At 29.1% G+C, this 25,246-nt stretch overlaps 2 protein-coding genes across 2 annotated transcripts in view; both read left to right on the plus strand.

The window, feature by feature from the left end:
- Positions 1-2,528: 2,528 nt before the first annotated feature.
- Positions 2,529-13,971, plus strand: LOC113377493 (synaptic vesicle glycoprotein 2B-like; the record flags this gene model as incomplete). Its single annotated transcript, XM_026617843.1, has 11 exons — positions 2,529-2,592; positions 4,021-4,248; positions 6,082-6,244; positions 8,110-8,288; positions 8,363-8,547; positions 9,771-9,940; positions 10,059-10,224; positions 11,235-11,346; positions 12,963-13,122; positions 13,443-13,570; positions 13,895-13,971. Coding segments are annotated over 11 exons (1,611 nt in total), but the record flags the coding sequence as incomplete, so codon positions are not given.
- A 5,149-nt stretch (positions 13,972-19,120) lies between these two features.
- Positions 19,121-25,246, plus strand: part of LOC113377503 (protein crumbs-like) — a 58,677-nt gene continuing 52,551 nt past the window's right edge. The window contains exon 1 of the mRNA XM_026617855.1: positions 19,121-19,357. Coding sequence (XP_026473640.1) covers positions 19,303-19,357 — 55 coding nt within the window. The 5' untranslated portion in view covers positions 19,121-19,302. The remainder of the gene's footprint in view (positions 19,358-25,246) is intronic.

Below are 25,246 nucleotides of genomic sequence, written 5' to 3' on the forward strand. Positions count from 1 at the left end.
TATGAGATCTGTTACGGCAGAATTGCCCCATATAAATTATCTTACCATTACATTTTATCTTATTTTATCACTTTTGGCTGTTTTATTCTATCGTTTAAGCTTCTGGAATAAACCGGGTCTTATTCTATCAATAAGTGCATAGTTTATATGTTTGTTATTAATTAATTATATTTTTTATTTTATATTTATATAATTAGTAGGTACCAAAATATTTAATTTAATATTTTGGCCTCTATAGGTGGAATAATGTTACCAAATCTGTGATCAGAAAGTTTTTATCTGATTTTTATATTATTAAATTAGTTTTAATAATTAATTGTTGTGTATTTTTGTGTTTGTATGCTTTCTTAATAAAGTTTAGGTAGCTTAAATGTGATTTTGTTTTAGAAAAAGAAAAAAAGAAAAAGGAAAATGGGAAAGGAAAAGAAAAGAAATGTATTTGTGAATATTTTTTATAAGATACAGGAAAATTTGATGTTGAAGATGCACCATGGAAGTGGATAGCAAATTTAAAAATCGGTGAGAATTTTAACTATTTTTGATTATTTGACGAGATTTTTTTATACTATCGGATGTATCAATCCTAACCTCGGCCAGCTCGATATCAAGCAGTATGATATCAAATTTCTTCCCGAGGAAATAGATCTCAATATAATCTATTAATATAATTTATTTTAACTATTTTTGATTATTCGACGAGATTTTTTTATACTATCGGATGTATCAATTCTAACCTCGGTCAGCTCGATATCAAGCAGTATGATATCAAATTTCCTCCCGAGGTTATAGATCTCAAATAAAATCTATTAATATAATTTATTAATTGATTTAGATCATGATCCAACTTTTTTTTCTATTTCGTCATAAAGTTTTGTAAATTATCTATGACGATACAGATTTGTCAGCCGCCAAATTTTGCTTCATCATAATAGGAAAAATGTATGAAAAAAATTAATCCAGCATGATATTTCTTAATGGAATTAAAATTAAATTTCCAGTTGCTAATTGCCGACATTTATATATCATTTTAATATCAATGCAGGGGAGAACAACCTTTGTATAAATTCATTTATTAGGAGGACAAATAGATATAATTAAATATTAAAAAATTATTAATTAAGATTTCGATAAAAATGCTCATTTTGTCTGAAAGCATTTTTGAAACCGAAACTTTACAGACTTATGTCCTATTTTGTTACGCGAGAGAGACAGAAGATATCATGTAGTGAGAAAAAGAGATAGCGCTATACATTTTGGTTTTAGAGCGAAAGAGAGCGATGTATACGCAACGGTTGAGAATGACAGAGCAAGATATATCATATTTTAAAATACTTGGCACGATGTTTTGTGATTTTTTAAGTATCTCTAGAACAAATTATTTTTAAGTATACTATATGTGAATTATTTAAAAAATGGATAATGATCTATCTATTTTTTGTATTTTTTTCAAGGCGCACTCTTCTCATTCTCGAAAGCATTTATAATAACGTAATTTCAGAAAGAAATATAAAATCAAGCTCAATAAATATTAGTAAAACGTCATTTTAAACAGGTAAAACAAGTAGAATATTTTTTTAGTAAAGAAAATCTACTAAGACTAACCAAAATCTACTAAGACTAACCAAAATCTACTAAGACGACCAAATTCAGTAATTTTAGAAAGAAAGAGAACTCTACTGACGAGCAAATTCCAATTTTGAATATCAGAAATCCTTAAATATCTTTAATCCTTATCACGCGATTAAAGACGACACCAAACATAAAATTAGCGAATCTGATTTTACAGCAAAAAATTATTTATCGTTTATTAAAATTTAATTTATTTCAATTAAATAGTTTATATTCTCTGTACGACTTCGTAAATATTTACCCGTCATATTTTATATGTGAATAAAATCGAAAAGTCATTTCGTTTGTTTGCATTCTGATAAGCGAATTCATCTTATTCACATAATTATATGAAGTTCATGATTGAAGTACTTAATAGATTATGTTTTTACCAAAAAACCCATAAATAGAACAAATCCACTCGCTAGACTGATGGTGATATGGCATCGGCTTAAATCTCATTTGTAAAATGATACAAAACGAGATCTAATAATTAATTAATTAAAGCATTTTTCAATTAACGAAGTGCAGTTTAAGTATAAAAATAAAAGTGGATTTAAAATTATAATATATATTTATTTAATAATATTCAAGTTCAAAGTGTGATAAGATTTTGGTAACTGATATAAAGGTTTAATTTGAAAATTAAAATTAAAATTAAATCGAAAAACTAATGTCTATTTTGGAAATACTATTTTATATTCTTCTAAAAATTGCAATAATAGCAATATTTATATTTATGAAAAAAACGTGTGGACAAAACAAGATAAACAGTGGAAACTAAAATATAGTGAAAGAAAGCCTATTTTAAAATCTATAAAATATATCATTTAAATATAATGTGAAAATACTTGAGAAGTTAATTATCAGTTTAATTTATTTCAACTAAAATTAATAAAATGGATATCAATAACAAAAAAATTGAAGATGGTGTTTATACCGTCAAATTGGATGATGGTGACTCTTTGGATACAAATAATAAAGGTAACTTATATATTAAATGTATTTATTGAATATCCGTAAGGCAAGTTGTAGTAATCTCAAAAAAATCGAAAATGAAAATGTTCATATATCTTTACGTTTCAGAGGTTTCTGAACATTTTGGCATGCTTTAGGAAAAATGGATGTATGTGTGTGTGCGAATACAAATTTTTGTCGACGATTTCGGGCGTATGGATGAACCGATTTGAATGATTCAAAAGGCAGTCGATTCCTATTGATAGGGAGATGTGCTGATTAATTTTAGGCAAAGGCAGGTCTAGCCGTTTTGGAGATACGGAGCAAAGAGTGCAGAAAATAGAAATCTAATTTTTGAGAGAACGTAGTATCGGATTTGAATGATCTAACTAGTGGGGCGCATAGCATCGTGCCTTAAGGCAAATTGCTGGAACTTCCCGTACCAAAAATTATTTTTTTTTAAAAAGATTAACATTTTTGAAAAAAATTACTCTGAAAAATTAGATTTTTGAGAAACTATAAACTTTTGACAAAAATTTACTTTTTTTTGAAAAAAATACTTTTTGAAGAAAAGTGTATTTTGAAATATTTTGGAAATTCTGAACTTTTTTTCAAAGCAATTCACTGCATAGAGATGAAATATCGAAGCGCGTAAGCGCCGCGCCGCCGTCTAACGGATAAGCATTGGTACGGAACCCATGGGAACGTAAAAAAAATTTATACCTATTGTTAAAATCTCTATAAAATATCTGATAATTTGATGTGCATATGTCTAATGTTCATTTTTGGCCGCTAAATGGCATTTTTTTTACTTTTTTCATTAGATCTCCGAAACTGCTAGACCTGCCCTCATGAAAATTTGATCAATTCTTCATCTTGTCAATACAAGTAAAATGTGTTTTGAATTATTCAAATCGCTTCCCGAAATCGTGTTCCCGAAATCGTCGACAAAAATTTGTATCTGTACACACATGCTCACGCACACACATACTAACACACATACATCCATTTTTTCTAAGGTATGGCAAAATATTCAGAAACCTTTGAAACGTAAAGATATATAAAAATTATCAATTTCGATTTTTTGCGATTGCTATAACTTGCCCTACGGAAAGTTAAAAAAGCATTCAATTTGAAATTTCTGTACACAAAAACTTTTCATTACTCATGGTTTTTTGAACTAGGACCAGGAAGTTCAAAACCGATTAAGCCTGTGACGTACTAAAAACATTATATTTTTTTAAATCAAACCTGGTAACTTTGGTCTTTCTAGTTGACCAGGAAGTTCTTAATCGATTAAGGCAGGAATGTACAAGATATATTATTTGCCTTAAGGCACGACACCATACACCACTAGTTAGAAATTTATTTTTTATTTAAAATTACAAGTATCTAATTGTCTAATACTATTAACTACTTATGTCACTTATTAATACCCTTTACTATTTTTCTTAGGAAGTCTCCAAAAATCCAAAGACATCAATTCTCCCGCCGATTTCGAAACGGCGGTATCAGCCACGGATTTTGGCCTCTTCAACATCCTGATGTTACTGGTTGCCCTACCATGTGCTGCTTCCAGTGTCTTCGACACAACAACTTTGGCATTTGTTGCTCCTGATGCCGAATGCGACTTGGGACTCACTTTGATGGATAAAGGACTCATGAATGCTATTGTCTATGTCGGTAAGTAAAAAAAAATCTTACTGTCGGTCAAGTAAGAGCGTGGCCGTGTTAATTTATAAAAATTATTATTTTATGAAACTTTTATATTTATATATGCAATGTATACATTACAAGCAATGATGCAATTCGGTCAACATGTGTCCAGTCGCTACCGGAGTCGACAATTGGATGGCATCTCCGACGCATGCTTTTTACTAATTTAATGGATTATTCTAATCTGACGGCTTGTATTTTGATTTAACGGCTCGATCAGGGCAGTACGAGCTCATATAGAACATTCATCAGTAAAAATGACATTTTCAAAATCTCAATCAATATTTTCATGTGCCCAAGCGGTCAAGATGACATGTTCTTCGTCGTCAGAGGCTTCCCCATTGTGTTGCGCCATTTCAGATCATGAATACGAAGAAAGGTTCAAATAGTTTTGTAGATATTTTTGTGGATATTATTTTGTGGATAAAAGATCAACGACAACTAAACCTTTGTTGTCAATGCATCAAGGACAAAGCTTCACTTTATCGGCTCACGAAAGAATTAGACCGAAATCTTTCGAAAAATGTGTCGGTAAGCGCATAACTCAACAACGACCGGACCAATTCTTTTTTTAAAATGTTCGTTGAAGCCCAAGGATGGTTCTTACGGCGAGAAAAAATCTAATAATTGCCGGGAAAACCCTAAAAACAGCCCTTTTCTTTTTCTCATACAAACGTTTTCTAACTAAAACGTAGAATCAATTTGAGCTTTATTGCTATCATATAAAGCTCATATTAAATTACAAGCACTCACTGTGTATACTCCCCAAACGATTATTCGGATTTTGATAAATCTTTCTGAAGTTTGTTAAGGAAATTTTCTAGGATATGTGTAATTATAAAGTACTGGGATGTATGTGCAATATGGTAGAAATAATCGGAAAAAATTGCAAAAAACGACATGTCATTGTTTGCATTGAAAACAAATGTAAACTATCATCTGCCAAAAATTTTAATTTACTTATGAACCTAGACAATATTAGAATATGTATAATAAATTTATGATTACGAATAAGAAAAATGAAATGTCTACATTATTATTGCCAAAAAGCAGCTGAGGTGTGGCAGAAATTAAAATAATATAAGATACAGTATATGTATGGCAGATTGAAGGATACACATATGAACAGGATATGACAAATTAATTTACTTGAAATATGAAATTAAGTATTAATCAGGGCCGGTCCTGCCTTTAATGCGATGCATGTGAAATATACGAGCGCACGCCTTAGGGGGCGCCGACACAAAATTGGGATATTAAATTTTCAATATAGTTTTTTTTTTTCAATATATAATTTCTTTGTATCTTTTGCTAATCTTTCCACAATATTTTTAAAATTCGTAAAAATTTCACTTTATAACAACAAAGGAAAAGTAAAGATGAATACATACAATTCGGCCCTCACAATATCGATTAGAAGAAGTTTAAGATGCAATTTTGGAGATACTAAATAATAAAAAATTAAATTAATTTAATCCAACATGTAGTACCAGTGTTATGTTATGGTTTTGGTTATGTTATACCGTTTAAAAGACTTCAATTTCCAATATAGTATGGGAATTGAGACTCATCATTTTATTTAAAGCAGTTCTACATTTAACATCGCTCATATTATAAATGTATGTGTATTTTTGCGTGAAGATTTAAAAAAGAAAACAATAATTATTATTTTTGAGTAAACGGTAAGTATTAGTATATTATGTTGAAAAATTGTCAACATGGGTACAGCACAACGTCTGTCAGGTCATCTAGTTATTAATAATTGTGATAAAGAAACTTTATTTAGATTTTTTTATCCAGGTATGATCCTGTCTGCATTTCTTTGGGGTTACTTGGCAGACACTTTAGGAAGGCGAAAACTGATGGTTCTTGGTTATCTTTTGGATGCAGTTTGTGTTTTTGCGTCGGCTTTTAGTCAGTCCACGACTGCTTTGATGATTGCTAAATTTTTTGGAGGATTTATGTAAGTTAAAAATGTTTGATTGGTTGCAATTTATTTAAAAACAAAAGTAGTTTGGCATTCTGCCAAAGAGAAAAGTGGCATACTGCCTTAAAGCAACTTTCCGAAATGTGTAAGAATTGACTTATTCAACCCAAATTAAAATTTAGATATTTAGATAACAATTTCAACTGTTCATTTTGAAAATATCAATTTATCAATCAATATATTTCAATAAATATAAATATATGCATAATATTTTTTATTTTGTTCGGACATTTACCCGTAGGTATAGTATCTGTCCTTCTAGTAAAACAATAATAAGTATTTAGATTATGAAAGTTATGATTGTTTGACAAAAAAGGAGGAAAGAAAAATTTTCCCTTCAAAAAATATTTCAAAAATAAAGTTTTTGCATTCAATTCAATTTAAACATTGCGATTTCTAATTGATTTTTCTCAAACACATTTGAATTTTCTGTAATTGTATATTACACAGACACTTTCTTGTTTGTATGTCCTAAAATTGTAGTTTATTATTTTAAATTTTAATGAATTAAGAATGTTTGACTCATCACATCACAAAAGCAACTATTGACACACATTTTGACTATAAAATTTTCTCAAACTTTGAAGAATTTTTAACACTACTATAGTTGCCGAAGAAACGTAAAACTTCAGTATGTTCTTTAGGACCACGATATCTTTCAACATAAAAAGTTTCATCAAAAATAGTTAATTACGAAAAAACAGCTCAGCCAATCTTAGTCCTAAATTAATCAACACGACTCCCAAATAATATCTTTCAAATAGTTTTTGAATTTTTAAAATCGATTCAGAATTTTTGGATAAAACGTGGACGGATTTTTAACTTCCCGTAGGGTAAGTTATAGTAATCGAAAAAAAATCGAAAATGAAAATTTTTATATATCTTTACGTTTCAGAGGTTTCTTAACATTTTGGCATACCTTAGAAAAAATGGATGTATGTGTGCGTGTGTGTATGTGTGTGTGCGTGTGTGTATGTGTGTGCGGATACAAATTTTTGTTGACGATTTCGGGAACACGGATGAAGCGATTTGAATAATTAAAAAACAATTCGATTTGTATTGATAAGAAGACGTGCTGATTAGTTTTTGGCGAAGGCAGGTCTAGCCGTTCCGAAGATACGGGGCAAAAAGTACCAAAAACAGTAACTCAGTTTTTAAGAGAACAGAGCGTCCGATTTTAATAATCCAAAAACATTTTATTTGTATTAACAAGATGAAGAACTGATCAAATTTTCATAAAGGCAGGTCTAGCGGTTTTGGAGATCTAGTAAAAAAAGTAAAAAAAATGCCATTTAGCGGTCAAAAATGATCATTTGACATATGCACATTAATTTCTCAGATATTTTATAGAGATTTTAACAATAAGTATAAATTTTCTTTACATTCCTATGAGTTCCGTACCATTGTTTATCCAATGCAGTTAAAGCAGTACGATTGCTTTGAAAAAAAGTTCAGAATTTCCAAAATATTTCAAAATGATTTTTTCTTCAAAAAGTCTTTTTTTTTTCAAAAAAAGTAAATTTTTGTCAAAAATTTATAGTTTCTCAAAAATCTATTATTTTCAGTGTTGTTTCAAAAATGTTAATCTTTTTTAAAAAAAAATAAATATTGGTACGGGAAGTTTCAACAATTTGCCTTAAGGCACGATGCCATGCGCCCCATTCCAATATATCTAACAAAACTTTCGGGACAAATTTTAGGTTTATCTGTTCCAAGTCATTTTTACTGATTGTTAGAGACGCTGAAAAAAATGTTTCTTGTTGAATATATCTTGTTTGCTAATTAAATTAAATATATCAAAAAAGTCTGCCAATTAAATTATATTTTTCACCTTTCTTTAGTATTTGTGGCCCATTCGCCGTCCTGATGTCATATCTATCGGAATTCCATGGAGCAACTCATAGATCAAGAGTAGTACTTTGTGTCGGTATGTACTTCTCTCTGGCAAATATCACTTTGCCAGGAATGGCATGGGCAATCATTCCCACGAGATGGGTTTTGATGCTGCCTAATGGATCAGGTAAGAATAAATGAAAATTTTAAGCAAAGCCATAGACCATCTATTACCTAATTATTCTTGTTATTTTTTACTAGAATTGCACTCCTGGCAAATATTCCTGGCTTTCTGCTCGTTGCCAAGTTTCTTGAGCGGAATCTTTATGTGGATGTTGCCTGAAAGTCCAAAATTCTTGATGTCTCGAGGCAGGAACGAAGAAGCTTTGGAGGTTTTCAAGAAAGTGTACAGGATTAATCATTGGAATGACAAGACTGAATATCCAGTAAGTAGTAAAAACAGTTTTTATCATAAAATTTTTCTACTAATAATTTAATAAACATTTTGTTTATGTTCAAATCTTAGGTGAATTAATTTGTAAAATCTAGTTCATATGAGCACTCTTTAATCTAAGATCAATTTGCTAAATATTCTATATCCAATGCCAAACAAATGAATTTTGACACGTTAAACAAAATTCTAAATCATTATTTTAATAAGTAGAAATGTTGTTTGTATTGCTAAATAATTTAGTGAAGTGAACCAAAATGCGACATGCATAAGTTAAAAAAAAATAATGTACATGCAATTTTGGACTTGTTGCGTTATTTATGAAACTGAATTATATAATTTCATCTGCCAAACAGATACTGTATCTTATATTATTTTAATTTCTGGCACATGTCAGCTGCTTTTCGGCAATAATAATATAGACATTACATTTTTCTGGCATATTTGATTCTAATATTATCTAGGGTCATAATTTCAGCTAAATTCAAATTTCAAGTGAATTCACATTTCTAGCAGATGACAGTTAAAGAAAATAATATAAGTTACAGTCAACAGTATATTTTGGCAGATGAAATTATATAATTCAGTTTAATAAACAACGCAACAAGTCCAAAATTGCATATACATTATTTTTTTAAATTTGTGCATATCGCATTTTGGTTTACTTTAGTAAATTATTTAACAATACAAAAAATATTTCTACTTATTAAAAAAATGATTTAGAATTTTTGTTCATGTGTCAAAAATTTATTTGTTTGGCATTAGATATGGAATATTTAGTAAGTTGATCTTAAATTGGAGAGTTCTCATATGAACTAGATTTTACATATTAATTCACTTAAGATTTGAACAATAATGTTTATTAAATTATTAGTAAGAAAAATGTACGTTAGAAATTATAATTGCCAAAGAGTAACCAATATATCGTACGAGATTATAAAAATTATAGACTAAATGATTGAAGCAATTATGTTGTGTGGTTAAATCAAGTGTGATATTGTTCTTTTACCGCAGACGCTATATTATTTTTTTCTGAATTTCTTATACTACTTTTGCTAAGACCATAAATGAATCACATAGGACATCAAATAGGATATTAAAAAGTATAGGATAGAATATTTAAAAAAATTGAACTTTTCAATTGTATGTGGGTACAGGACTACGTCTGTCGGGTCATCTAGTATATATATTATAATTGCTATGAATTTTTTCTTTTAGATAAAACAACTGGTGGAAGAAACCAAAGCCAATGGACAAGATGGTTCTCCCAAGCCTGAAGGAATGGAAGCCCTTAAGGCTGGTTTCAAACAATTCAAGCCTTTATTCTATGCACCACATTTGAAAAATTGCATCATCGTCTGTGCTATACAACTTTTGGCTTTATTGGGGTAAATAGAATTTAATATTATAAACAATAGTTGCACAATTGTATTAAAAAATCTAATAAGTGGATGTTAATGTATATAGTTTGGTGAACAAAAATCTATTATAAATTTTATTTTCCAGGTTGAATACTTTAAGATTGTGGTTACCCCAAATGTTCTCCATGATGGAAGAGTACGATGCAAATCCTTCTAAAAATGATACATCTTTGTGCAGCATTTTGGGGACAACTTTGAACCAAACGAAATATACTCAGGATGTTTTTGATGTTAATGCACCATGCACAGTGGTAATTATATTTTATTTTTAATAATTACTAATAGACATATATAAATTATTTTTCTTTTAGAAAATACATAGAGGTATTTTTATACAACTTGGATAATTTTTAACTGCCCGAAAGATAAGTTTGTTTTCATCAAAAAATCCGATTCGCTAATTTTATGTTTTCTCGACGTTTCAAGCCAATCTGAATCGAATAAGACCAAATTTGGAAAAAGTATGTGTGAGTGTGTGCGTGTATGTGAACAGATTTTTTTCCGTAAATCGACGTTTTCTCGAAAACGGCTGGACCGATTTCAAAAATTTAAAAGCCATTCGATGTATCTCGATGAGGACTATCGTTTGTCAGTTTTCTGCGTCGATTGGCCGAACTGTTTCTTCGTAATTAACTGTAGAAAAAAAATCTATGATTTTTTTTATGTTTATAGACGTCATGGTCTTTCTTAAAGAACACACTAAAATTTGAAAATTTATCAAAGTTTAAAAAAATATGATAGTCAAAATTTATGTCAGAAGTCGCTGAGTAAAAATTTGAATATCACAAATTTAAATGCCATTTTTTTTTTGGAAATAGTGTAAAAATAAGCCTACGAAACTTCTCTAGTCGTGTAAAAAAATGTTACAATTAATTTAAATTATTAAATAATATCAAGGACTGCATACATGATATACGTAATCGTAAAAAATTTCATCTAAATATCTAAATCTCAATTTCGGTCATTTATTACTCAATATTATTAATTCATTTATTACTCTTTTCGGGTAGTTCATCATGCAACTTGCCTTAATGCAAAATGCCACTTTCAACTAGTTATTTTTAATAGTTACTGATAGATATGTATACATTATATTTCTTATAGCAAATAGAAGTTTAATTAATGGTCTTACTAGTTTTTTTGCTGATAAATGATTTATAAGCAGTGGTGATTTTTATAGACGACTGATAGGTTTATTATACATATGGCTTGCATTTTTTATTATTGAGAAATATCTATTTATATTATATTTTTATTTTAGACAACTGAATACTCAATGTACATAAATTCGACAATTGTTGGAATTGTTTCGTTCTGCGGATATTTGATAGCTGGAGCACTTATCAATGCAGTCGGCAATAGAAATATTTCAAGTAAGTTGAACCAAAAATAAAGTATATATATATATATATATATATATATATATATATATACAGGGCCGGATTTAGAAATTTGGCGCCCCGGGGCACTGACAAAAATGCCGCCCCATCCCTAATATTTTACGAACTTTCGAACTTTTTTTAAAGCAATCGCGCTGCTTCAGCTGCGTAGGATCAAAATATAGGAGCGCGTAAGCGCCGCGTCGCAGTCTAACAAATAAACAATGTTACATAACCCATATAAATGTAAACAAAATTTATACTTATTATTAAAATATTTTTAAAATATCTGATAATTTGATGTGCATATGTCTAATGATCATTTTTGACCGCCAAATGTTTCTTTTTCAATTTTTTTTATTGGATCATCGAAACCGCTAAACCTGCCTCCCACAAATTTAAGCAATTATTTATTCTATAAATTTTTTTGAATGATATTGGACGCTTCTTTTCTCAACAACTAAATTATCATTTTTGGCATTTTGGCCCGTATCTTCAAAACAGTTGGACCTGCCTTGGCCAATAACTAATTAGCACGTCTCCTTAACATTAGGAATTGATCGGTTGATCCGTGTTTACTTGAATAATTAAAAAATATTAGATTTGTATTGATGGGGAGACGTGCTGATTAGTTTTTGGCACGAATTACGAAAAATGGTAATTGAGATTTGATATTTCTTCTCTGAAACAGCTACGCAGCGCGATTGCTTTACAAAAAGTTCATAATTTTCAAAAAATTTCAAAATGCAAAAAATGTGTCAAGTCAATTTTTTTCATTTTCAATTTTTTTCAATTTTAAAGCTCTTTATAAAATGTAATTTTCAGTACGGGATGTTTCAATAATTTGTCTTAAAAGACACAATGCCATGCGTCACTAGTTTAAAATATTTTTCAACGCTATAAGCTTGGTAGTGCAGAAATTCGTCATTTTAAGAAGGCTCGAGAACTGAAGAAAATATTTTTCTTAAACTTTCAGCTTGTTTACGGATCTTTATATTAGCCAAATTGACAAATTTTATAATGACTTATTAACCAATTTGATAATTTACGTTCGGAGAGGGAGACAAGGCAAAATACTAAATTTTAATAATCGGTTATTTCAAACCAAATTTTGCATTGCAATCGTATTATGTTTTGTTAATTATATTTCTTGAAATAAAAAATGTTGTTAAAAAAAAGTTGATTATATTGTATAGAATTTTTTTCTCACTATCCAAATTTTGCCGCCCCCAAAAATTTGCCGCCCTGGGCAGTAGCCCCGATTGCCCCTACTGCAAATCCAGCACTGTATATATATATATATATATATATATATATATATATATTTAATGAAATATTTTGTATTTGCCCAAGTGAATTTATGGATGGTTTTGAATGTCAAATGATAGTAATCATGTAGTAATAATGAAAAAAATTGTGAAAACCTGAAAAAAGAATTAATTTTGAAGATGACTATTTTTCAGATATATATTTACAAATTGTGATAAACAATTTAGAAAAAATAGTTCTCACGTTTTTTTATATTCCTGCAACCTTATTGTAATAGCAAGTTTTTACGAGAAAATATCTTAAATTATTGTTATTTTAATCATTTAATTTATTTATTTCAGTGTTTGGTTTCTTTCTGGCCGGTAGTTGCGGAATGGCCTTATATTACGCCTGGACGCCGATTATTGCGGTGGCGCTGTCGGCGGTCTATTGCGCCATATCAGGAATTAGTACGACTGCCCTTATTGGAATAGTAGTTGTGTTATTTCCAACAGATTTAAGGTAACGAACTAAAAAAATTGATAAAAAATCATCATTTACCAATTTAAATTATAAATAATTTTTTACTTTGAAAACGGTGCCCAGGATTGGCCCGGACAGTTCAGGAATTTGTGACCAGAATTCAATTTTTTACGGAAAATAGTTCTTTCGTGTAACTGTTTTTAATATATTTAAATTAAATCATTTTCTAATTGAACCTAAAAATTATGCTAATTATGGATCTTATATTCATGTTAATTTCTAAGATTTTTTTATCTTGATTAGGATCATCATTTTTGAATTTTTTTTATGTATCATATATGTGATGAAATTTTTTTTAGAACTATGGCTGTGTCTCTGCTTATGATGATCGGTCGTGTCGGTGCAGTTTTTGGAAATGTGGTATTTCCCCTTTTATTGGAATCAGGATGCTTTGCACCGTTTTTCACGCTTGGAATCGTCATTTTTGGTGAGTTGATATAATATAGTAGTAAATAATTTTTCATTAAATTGGAAAATAACAATAAATTGATATAATATAATGAACTCTTATAAAATTTGAAAGTTTTAATAATCCTTATTACAATCTATTTTCCAAATGATTAAAAGACCTTACCGTCTACTTTACTGAATTAATATTGAATTTTGAAAATAAGTTTCTTTATAAGTAAAGCGCAGTTCAAATAAATTAAATTAATATTATGTTTTCCTTTTCTTGTCTAAGTTATCATTTTTTTAATTATAATTAAATTATTCTTCTTATATTTGACATAATTTTATTCCTTGTTTTCAGTTTGCGGTCTACTTTGTTTACTGTTGCCAAAAACGAGTAAAAAACCTTTGCAATAGGTCTTAAAATTGATAAATCAAAGATTTTTATCTTAAGTACAAATAAGTCACTTATAAAACAGTTCTAGGTTCAATTTAAAATGATATTTTTATATGAACGCCATACTGAAAATTTTTAGTTTTAAGTATAATAATAATAAGTGCTGTGTGTAAAATAAATTTTCTAAGTTTGTAGATTTGTTATAAAAAATACTTTTAAATGTGTGATATTAAGTAAGATCACATTAGTTTTAGGTAAAATAAATATAATACTTTATATCGTCGTCACTAGATTATATTTTTAAAATAGTTAGGCTTTCATGTTAATTTGAATAGTTTAAATATGATGATTAATTGTCTACTAAATGAATGGTTGATCTAGAAAATTTCAATCACATACTAATAATGCCAAAAATATGTTAGTTTATATAAATATTTAATATAAACAATCCTGTAGAATTAGTATAAAACGTACAAAAATAAGTATGAATATAAGTTAACACGTTAAACGCCATGTCAGTCATATGTGTCTGACACTAAAAAGTTGCACATGAATTATGTCAGTCACATATGTGGACATAAAAAATGGTGTTTTCGCAGGAGTTTTGTCAAAAAACATTTCTTTGGTGCAATAAATAAATAATTTTTTTTAACTAAGTTACTAATAAAGTTACCCAGGGGTATTTTTTAACGAGTGCAGAAAATAGAAATCCATTTTTTGAGAGAACGGAGTATCGGATTTGAATGATCAAAAAAACATTCAATTTGTAATGATTGGGAGAAGTGGTTATTAGTTCTTGGCAAAGGCAGGTCCAGCCATTTCGAAGATTCAGAGCTAAATGTGCAAAAAATGGCGTCCGATTTGAATGATTCAAAAAACTTTCTACTTGTGTTGGCAAAATAATTGCTTTTAGAAAAAAATATTTTAATTTTTTTTTTTGAGAAAATATTTTTTGTATATCGAAAATAATTCAGATCTTAATTGTAATTCTGACTTAAGTTTTAATACATTTTAAATAGATAATTACAACTTTCCAATTCAGTTTATATAATTCTTATAAATATTAGACAATGTTACGATATTTATAATAATCTATTTGAAAACATTCAGTATTCCTCGAACATTTCGTTACGGTACGGGAAGTTCCAGCAATTTGCCTTAAGGCACGATGTCATACACAACTAGTTACAATATTGGGTCACGCTCTTAGGACATACATGATGTACGTTTTAAGTGCGTGATGATCGATTTCTGGAAATTTATGAATATATTGAACTATTTACCAAGTATTCTTACTAGTATGTTTGCTAAATTTGCAATAAATTGAATTATATGTGCATTAGTTTTTAGTAATATTCCATATGGCACATCTAAGCCATACAGTAACTCGGTATACTTATAAATTTATATCTTATTATTTATAGTTTATAATTATTCACACATTTTTAGTTAAAAGAATGAGTTTAAAATTCTTGAAACATGTGCATATTTAAGTTTTAAATAGTAGTATTCATTCCAGTTTTTATACAAAAAAACCAATGCCAGGTAAATAAAAGGTTTATATCAAAGCAAAAGAAAATCGCAAGGGGGTTAGAACAAAAAGTCACATTATTCGATAAAGAAACCATATAAAGCATTATACAACTTTAGAAAGGTCTCAAAATTCTTAGTTCTTTTCCCATATAACGCAACTTCGAATTTCTAACGGTGTTGCCTACAGGCGAGTTGCAGTTCAAAAATTCAAGAAAAATTGAAAAATCTGGAGAAAATTATGTGAACTTACTTGACGATTTATATATCATTTTATTCGTAATTTTATTCTGCATCTGTTATCTTATTATGCGAAAAAACTTTGAGAACCTTTGGTTAGATATAAAAAAGTTTGACAACTTCTGATCTAAGCCAAAACAGTTCCGTACAAAGTTTACAACCCATCATTAAACGTCCCTGTTATAACAATCCTTGCGTAGTCCTACCTTACCACACCACAGGTACCCACCTTGCGTTTATTATTACGTTTTCCCCAGGTCGTCATAGTATGTATTTATTTATTTATTCGTGTCCGTCATCTAGCGACGGGAATGCGAAAAGTTAAAGTAATAATGCGATATAGAATTTTATTCAAAAAGATCGTAGTGTATAGTAGTGTTAGTGTGGTAGAGGTGCATTATTCACATGCACGCGCCGTGTCGTCATAGTTAGTCAGGCAACTGGCCGAGTAGTTGTGTGGCTGGCACCGCCGTGGAGGGGCACAAGCAACCTGCCCACGTACATTGAGATGGAAGAACCGGGGTGATCGAAAGTCGATATATTTTTTTTTTAAAAAAAACTTTATTACTAATTATTTTTTCTTTTTATCTTACATACTACATATATTTTACTTTTGAAGTAAAACTTCTTTAGGCGCGACATAGGTTAGCAGTATAATTCGTGAGTTAATAAAAATGTCAGAATCGGAAGAATATTTTATCCTTGAAATGTTTATCATTGTAGTGCAAATGATCGCAAATAAATAATGAAACAAAGGAAATCTGCGCTGCATAAGAAATGATAGCTTTGGCTATGTATGTATGTTTTGTGTGTGATCGACTTTGGCTTCAAAGTGGCTTAGAAATATCAAATGATGCTCAAAAACAAATTCTTAATAATGTTTTCTGAATATTAATTCAAATAATCAGGTTGTATGTCAAACTTGTCGAAAGGCATTAAATTCGGGTAAAATTCCCACTTTGTGTAAATTTAACGGTTTTGTATTTCCACCTGTACCAAATTATCTACCTAAACTAGATACTGTATCTGAAAGGTTAATTTCACCTAGGTTGTGTTTCATGCAAATTAAACGATTGCGATATGCAAATGGACAATTTGGAATGTTTGGCCAAATTATAAATGTGCCTGTTGACATTAATAATATGGTTAATTTATTACCTCGTAATATTGATGATGATCATTGCATTTACGTTCACATAAAAAAGCAAATGATTCATAGATCAAGCTATGTGCAGGGCTTGATAAATAAAACAAATATAAAAGTATGGCTTCAATTTGTTAGGCAAGACGGATATTACAGCTGTTCAAGGAATGAGATTATATCGTCAGCGAAAAGGTAAAAAAATACAAACAGTAAATGAATGTATGTTAATTTTGATTGCATGAAGTTCTTCAAACACAATTGTTACAGGATGAGTTAATTTGCAAAAACAATATTTGTTTAGGCGTTGTTTAACATATACCACTGTGTGAATGAATATTATAGAATTTATTAATCAGCAATTACTTTAAAACGATCATGTCATATTTCAAGTAATTATACATATTTTTAATGTAATCATAAATATATAATTTATAATTTATCATTATATAAATGTGTATAATGATTGACGACACTAATAAATGTGCGCATCACCAGTGTTACGATATTACTAATAAACATTATTCAAAATTTTTATATGGTGTATTTATTTTTACTCAACTTAAATTTGCTACAATATAATTGCAAATAAGTTATACTTCAATCGCGTGTGATCCTTACGCGCGCTCTTTTTTCTTTACATATTTTAACTGTTTATTACAATTTTCTTTACGAATATTTCTTCCAGAGGCAGGTCCGTGGGTTGAGTTGAAAATGCACTCATTCATGGTTGCACGATGTCAGAGCCCTTACATTTTTCTGTTGTATAGGGATACAACTCGACTTCCTTTTTGTATTTCAAAGCGATACAATCTCAGTACCTCTTTACTTCCAAGTGGCATGTTGCCGCTACAGCTATGCCCACGAAAGGCCATTTTCACTTGAAATCATATTTGAAATCTTCAGATTTCAGGCGCACGGATCAACCGATTTGAATGATTCAAAAAACATTCGATTCTTATTAATATGGAGATTTGCTGATTAGTTTTTGGTAAAGGCAGATCCAGTCGTTACGGAGATAGGGAGTAAAGAGTGCAGAAAATGCAAATCGAGTTTTTGACAGGACGGAGTATCGGATTTGAATGATCTAAAAACCATTCAATTTGTAATGATTGGGAGAAGTGGTGATTAGTTTTTGACAAAGACAGGTCTCGCCATTTCGAAGATACAGAGGTAAATGTGAAAAAAAATTTTAGTGAACTAAGCGTCCGATTTGAATGATCTAAAAAACTTTCTGCTTATATTGACAAAACAATTGCTTTTGAGGATAAAAAATTATCACATCTTTTTTTATTTTTTATAAAATATTTTTGTAATTTTGGATTAAAAACTCAAAAAATTACCAAGGCTAAGCGCATAGTGAAAATGCCGCCAAGCTAAGCACAGTATAAGTGAAAATGCCGCACAAAATAATCTGCAAGTGCCCGTAGACTGTGAACATACGGGAGCACTTTTTCAATTTTGTGCAAATTAGGCTTAGAAATTGTTAATGTTCTGGAGATAAATTGATTTATGATTTACATTTGATTTGCTCACAATCATATATAACAAGATAGTAAAAATAATTAATGTTACAGTATTTGTAATAATATATTTGAAAACCGTTTAAAATTTCTCGAATATTTCATTATGGTACGGGAAGTTCCAGCAATTTGCCTTAAGGCACGATGGGATACACCACTAGTTTAATTTAATTTTAGCTGAAATTCTAGAGCTAACAAGTATGTCTGAAATAAATAATTTTATCTTTGCAATTCTGTTGATATAAAGCTTGGAAATATAAGATAATGTCCTTTAATTCTAATTTTGCTTGATTAAGTTTAGTTTATTTACTTTTCTAGTAAACATATATAGACATCGTCGTCCAATTAATAAGCTCTTATATTTTGTCTATAAAATACGAAAGATAAAAGTCACAGTATTTATAATAATATATTTGAAAACATTCAGTATTCCTCGAACATTTCGTTACGGTACGGTAAGTTCCAGCAATTTGCCTTAAGGCAAGATGCCATACACCTCTAGTTTAATTATAGTATGGAAAGTTTCACCAAATTGCCTTGAGGCACAATGCCATACACTACTGCTTACAAATTAAATTATAAAATTTAAAATTATAATTCAAATTATTATTTATATCGATCTACTCTCCACCCAACATCGACTTTCATCTGCCCACCCCTACTCCATACAAACCTGGCCTCCGTACTACACACAAGTGTCCGTGTCCACTAGTTTCGTCGACATTTTGAATCATGTAACACCGGAATCATGTCGTCGCCGTCTTCGTTTCTGTGATAAAGACAAACAATTAATATAAGTTTTTACATTTTTCCATTTCCATTTAGTTTGTAGAATAATCGTATTGAATTAAAACTATTAGACGACTGTTTAGTGATAATTTAGAGTGGATAAAAGTGTATTGTTAGTGTGAGTTTCATGTGTGCAAATTATTGTTATAATGAAGATTCGAATATGTGCCGTGGATTTGTTGACGCTGCTCGGAGCTGTTATAGGTTAGTAATAGTAATAGATAAATGTAATAGAAAATGGTTTATATTAGGTTTGTTTTGTGTATTTTAGTAATAAATAATTGTACTAGAAGTTGTTTTATGTTATGTGTATTTTGTGTTTTGTATATGGATATTTTCTGTTTTGACATTTATATTTAGCGTTATTTCTTTTCCCTCTTGTAACAACTTCACTCAAGTTTTGTTTTGACTAAACTCAAAATTATAAAGTTGACAGTTTTTACTACTATTTATTTTTATAATATATATTCTTGTACGGGTTTTTTAAAGCCAAATATTCGAATAAATACAAAAATTATTGTAATTAGTCGTTACATACGTTTTGACAACGTATGCGTGTCATCATTCAGCAAGTTGGCAACATCGAAAAACAAAATTTTGCGCGTTTATTAAAATTCAAAAATTATTAACAACTATCTTCATATATATATAAAAATGGAGGTCTCGATAAAATGATCCGCTAAAACTCGAAAACTGCTAAACCGATTCCACCAGTCTTAGTCTTGAAAATTCGTGTTTAATCAGTAGGTTGTCGGAAAAGTGAGATATTATATCAAAATCCCGTACAAACTTTACATTTTTAATTTGAAAATTTTTGTAGAAGCGCAATTTAAATAAAATAATAGACGTTGGCTAATACGTCAAATGTCAAACGTTTTTGACAGATGATGTTCAATTACTTTTAATAGGATGTTTTAGGTGAATATGATTTAATTATGATTAAATTGTAGTAAGTAGTTTTGTTTGTAGTTTCATTTACACATAAAACCATTAGCAAACGGGCCACAAATGTTACTAGAAACTCAATAGATCAACTTTTTTCAAATGTTAATATGAAAATGCACTTTTTGGCATATTTTTCTCAAACACGGTGCTCTGAAAAATATCATTTGTATAATTATATACTCATTGGTATTTATAAAACATTTTCTAAGTTATATTATTTTTTATTTATATTATTTAAAATCAGAACCTAAATTTGGTATCAATCAAAGGGACATTTTTTGTCGAATATCATTTTCCCAGTTATAATTACCCAGAATTTATCGAAAAATAGATAGTAATATATAGAGGTACTGGGTTAAAAAAGGTCCACCACCGATGTAAAGTCAAAAACCAGTAAAGTTAAGCATTGTTTAACAACAATATTTGAAAGTAGAGGGAAAAATATGTATAACTTGCTATAACCTTGATTCTTATGACTGCTATCGGGAGATAAACGGAAATTTGTCATAGATTCTAAAGGGTACGGAACCCTTTTGGTTTTTAAGGTCCATAAGTACAATATTTGTAAAGTGCTCGTTAAAACCTTCCATTTGATACCCAACATGAATTTTTGCCATATAAAAAATTTTGACCTTCTGTACTGTATTTAGTACGAAGGAATTCAAATCGACTTTGACTCGACTTGCTTGTGCATTTATTTCTTAAGTTTCGATTCTTTTTTCTAGAAATTTTGAGAGATATCTCAAATACTCATAATATAATTTGTAGTTTTTATTCGTTCTAGCTCGTCAGTATAGTTCATTCTTAACAGTATCATATTTATACTTCAGTTTTTCTAAAAGTAAAGTTCTTTCTTTTTGCTCGTCAGAAGTGTTCTCAGTTAGTTTTTACTGTAGATTATATTTGCTTGTCAGTAGGGTCTTTTAAGAAGAAAACATAAGACCGTTTCAAGTTACCCCGTCTATAGGGTAAAAATGTCTAGATAACAAATTTTTAAAAGACAGCAAAAAAGCACATTTCTACAATGATGAAGTAGCTGGCAGTTTTACTGAACGTAGTCAGATAATTGTTCATTTGAAATGTGTTATTTGTTGTGATATAATTGGTTTGATTTTTATAATATAGTTTATATTTTTGTTCAAAGTCAAATTGGACCTTTGTGCCTCGCCCTGCTCTACATATATACTTTTTATTAAATTTACTTTAATTTATCGAATGTTACTTGAAACTTTTCAAAAAGCAGGTCAAAGAAGAAATACTTAATTCATTTTCTATCTCTCCTCGCAGAAATTTGAAATTTTTTTATAAGCTCAGTAGTATTATTTTCATTTATAGACAAAATCCAGAATCCAAAAAGAGTCTGAAAAACTTGAAACGAAACCACTAAGTCGAATGACTAAAAAAGACTTGGATTGGATTATGCCTTGTTTTCAATGGAAAGTGTATAAAACTTCCAGACAAAATATAGACAAACTAAAATGGGGTTTATTGTTTTTATAATACCTCATTGTATATAGCATTCAGACAACACATCCTTATACACTTGAAGTATTAATTTCTTTGATTCTCTAGAAATTGTTTAGAATATACCTTACTCAGCAAAACAACGTTTGCCGGGTCAGCTAGTATATATATATATATATATGTATATATATATATATATGTATATACATATGTATATATATATATATATATATATATATATATATATATATATTGATTGTTTCTTTTCCGAACAGTAAATCCAATAATAAAAAACAATTTGTTTTTTGAAGATGTTTAATACGACGTTTCGGAACTAGGTACGTTCCGTCGTATTAAACATCTTCAAAAAACAAATTGTTTTTTATTATTGGATTTACTGTTCGGAAAAGAAACAATCAATATATTGAAAAAATCCAGGACTTATCTATTGAATATATATATATATATACATATATATATATATATATATATATATATATATATATATATATAATGTATATCGTTCGTGAGATCCAAAGCAAAATCCTCCTCAATAAATAATTAAGCATTGTGCATTGTCGTCACTCGTCACATTTTAATATGAATTTCGTATTTGTATTCCATGTCGGTTTTAATTTAATGACGTTGTAATGTTGTCATTGCAAATTTCACAAAAGACAACCTTCGAATCGATCGATTCCACTAAATAATAGCAATAAATCATCGATATATTATGTCGTTTATCGATTCATCCAGTAGAGAAAATAGAGGGAAAATACTGTAATTAAAAAAATTAAACTGTAACAGTTTTTTTTTTAATTTTTTTTTTATTTCTATAATACATTATTTTCATATCTCAGGCAGACAGAAGTGCCTGGTATGAGAGATTATGAAAACAGTTTTCATATTTTATATATACATTTCATTAATATAATATCTATTATAATTAAAATATCTATCTTTATATAACTCTTCAGTCTTTGTGTCTTCAATTTCCTTATAATATTTCTTTATTTTTGTTAATTTACAATAAGGTAAGTAATTTTTATTTTACATCTCATTTTCTATTTTATCGGAATTTCTGTTAATTACTTTCTATTTAAATAATTTTAGTATTTAAGTGTAAGTATATTTTTCTTCCAAAATGTTTTCTTTTCATTTTTAAATAAAACAGGACATATACCGACTGGCGCCAAAAATTTTTATTTTCTAAATAGTGAGATCATATTTCAGGAACCTTTCCTTTCAAATACACTTGTTTGGTATTTTTTTTTTCTTATTTTCAGTTTTAAGATTGTTTTGATGGGCTCAATATGCCCTCAGGTTCTTGTCTTTTTTTTTTCAGTACCCTTAAGAAATGGATGACCCTTGTCGTTTTTTGTAAATATTGTCTCAAATTAATATGAAATGATTTTATTCAATGAATAACTCAGGCACTTGAAGGGTCTCAAAAGGATCAACAAAATGAACTTTTGAACATTTTTTCCACAATTTTAACATTTCATGCATGTGCTGAATTATGTGCATTTTGAAATAAAAAAAATCCAAAAAAAATTATCATCATCCTTATGTGAATTCATGAAATTTCTAAAAATACTTGATGCATTTTTTTAGAATTTACTCGAGATTGTATGTGGCTTAAGAGGCTAAATCTCGTCCTTGCATATATGATTTTAGACTATTTTTAATTTAGTCTTATTCAAATTGATACAAAATTTTTCTATAATTTGACTCGCCTTAACGTATTTTCTTTATTTACAAACTATGTTTTCGAGACACTTTTTTACAATTTTCCAAATAACTGTAAAACTTTATTCGGGGCACTCTTTTTTAGTTAACTTAGCAGAAACTAGATAAAATTTACTAAAGTTACTTATAAACTTTCTCATACACTTTGATACAAAAAAATTGTATAATTTGACTCGCCTTAAAGTATTTTCCATAATTTCAATGCATGGATTCGGGACACTTTTTTACATTTTGTTAAATAACTAAAAAACTTTGTTCGGTGCACTATTTTTTAGTTAGCTTACCAGAAACTAGATAAAATTTACTAAAAATTCGTATAAACTGTCTTATACACTTTGATACAAAATTTTTGTATAATTTGAACTCGCCCTAATGTATTTTTAGTATTATAGTAATAACATATAACTTTGTCAACTTTTGTTAATAGCAACCCAAATAGTTGTCCTGTCCCTATGTGATAAATTTTATTATTTTATTGTTATCATTTACTTCAAAAATTTTTTTCATCTATATTTACAAGTCGTATATAATTTTGATCGGCAATAAATCTATGCAAATAAAAAAAAAATTACAAGTCAAAACTGATGTCTCTTCTGCTTGACATCAAGTTGGCCCCGATTCTAGGACCTCTGATACAAATCCCATAGCTCTAACCACTCACCCAGGGACATGGCAAAAATCCAATTTGACTGTGTCTTTTTAATTTCTTCAGCCAATTTCGATTCGTCACGTTTCGGTCACGAAGTCACGCTTATCCGTAAATCTTTTTATTTGTGAAAACAATTTCGTTACGACCTATTACAGTTATTTTTCGTTGACTTCTTCGACCAAAAGCAAGAAAAAAAATAACCGTTTTAATAATAGTTCAATTCATTCAATTCATTTCGTACAAATGTAGAATCGTGTCGAAGCAATTATTCGAAATATCGATGATTGTCAATCGATATAAAAAAGAAAAGGAATTATTATTTGCGGGATTTATTATTATTTATTAATAGACCGTAGAAAATTTAAGCAAAGACGTCATGATAAAAGTCTTATTAATAAAATATTAGGCTATACGGTTTATTACTTAATCGAAAGAAAAAATCCCAAGAATATACTTTTCTATTAATGCATATAAGATAATACAAATATTAAGATGATATTCTTAAAAATTAACTAGTTGAAAGTGGCTGGGACAGTCTCGGATTTCCACCTTGTGTCCCGGGTTTTTTTAGAAGCAATATTTGTCCCGGTTTTAGATTTTTTGTCCTGGATTGTCCCGAGTTTTTGGAAAGTATAGTTCTATATTGAATCTTTGCTCTTACTTAATTAAATAGTGGGGTGCATAGGATAATTAAACTAGTGGGGTGCATAGTATCGTGCCTTAAGGCAAATTACTGGAACTTCCCGTATTAAATATTCATAGGAATTATATAAACTGAGTTGCTAAGTTGAAATTATTTGTTGAAAATATATTAGAACTTCAGTCATAGTCATATTTTTTTTTTATTTTCTTTATTGAATTACAATCTGTCTTTACAAAAAGGAAGACATTCAGTAATATAGTCATAATTAAAATCTGAATTATTATCGTTATACAAAAAAGGATTGACACACAAAGAAAAAAATATTTTTTCCGAAAGCAATTATTTTGTTAAAACAAGCAGAAAGTTTTTTAGATCATTCAAATCGGACGCTTAGTTCTCTCAAAAACCGCCATTATTTGCACATTTAGCTGTGTATCTTTGAAATGGCTGGGCCTACCTTTGCCAAATACTACTAACCACTTCTCCCAATCATAATTGAATGTTTTTTAGATCATTCAAATCGGATGCTCCGTTCTTTCAAAAACTCGATTTCTATTTTCTGCACTCTTTGCTCTTTATCTCCGTAACTGCTGGACCTGCCTTTGCCAAAAACTAATCAGCACATTTCCCTATCAATAGGAAT

This window comes from Ctenocephalides felis, unplaced genomic scaffold (assembly GCF_003426905.1).
Source record: "Ctenocephalides felis isolate EL2017-DRISC unplaced genomic scaffold, ASM342690v1 CF-g0.4_SCAFFOLD_00845, whole genome shotgun sequence".
Lineage (NCBI taxonomy): Eukaryota > Metazoa > Arthropoda > Insecta > Siphonaptera > Pulicidae > Ctenocephalides > Ctenocephalides felis.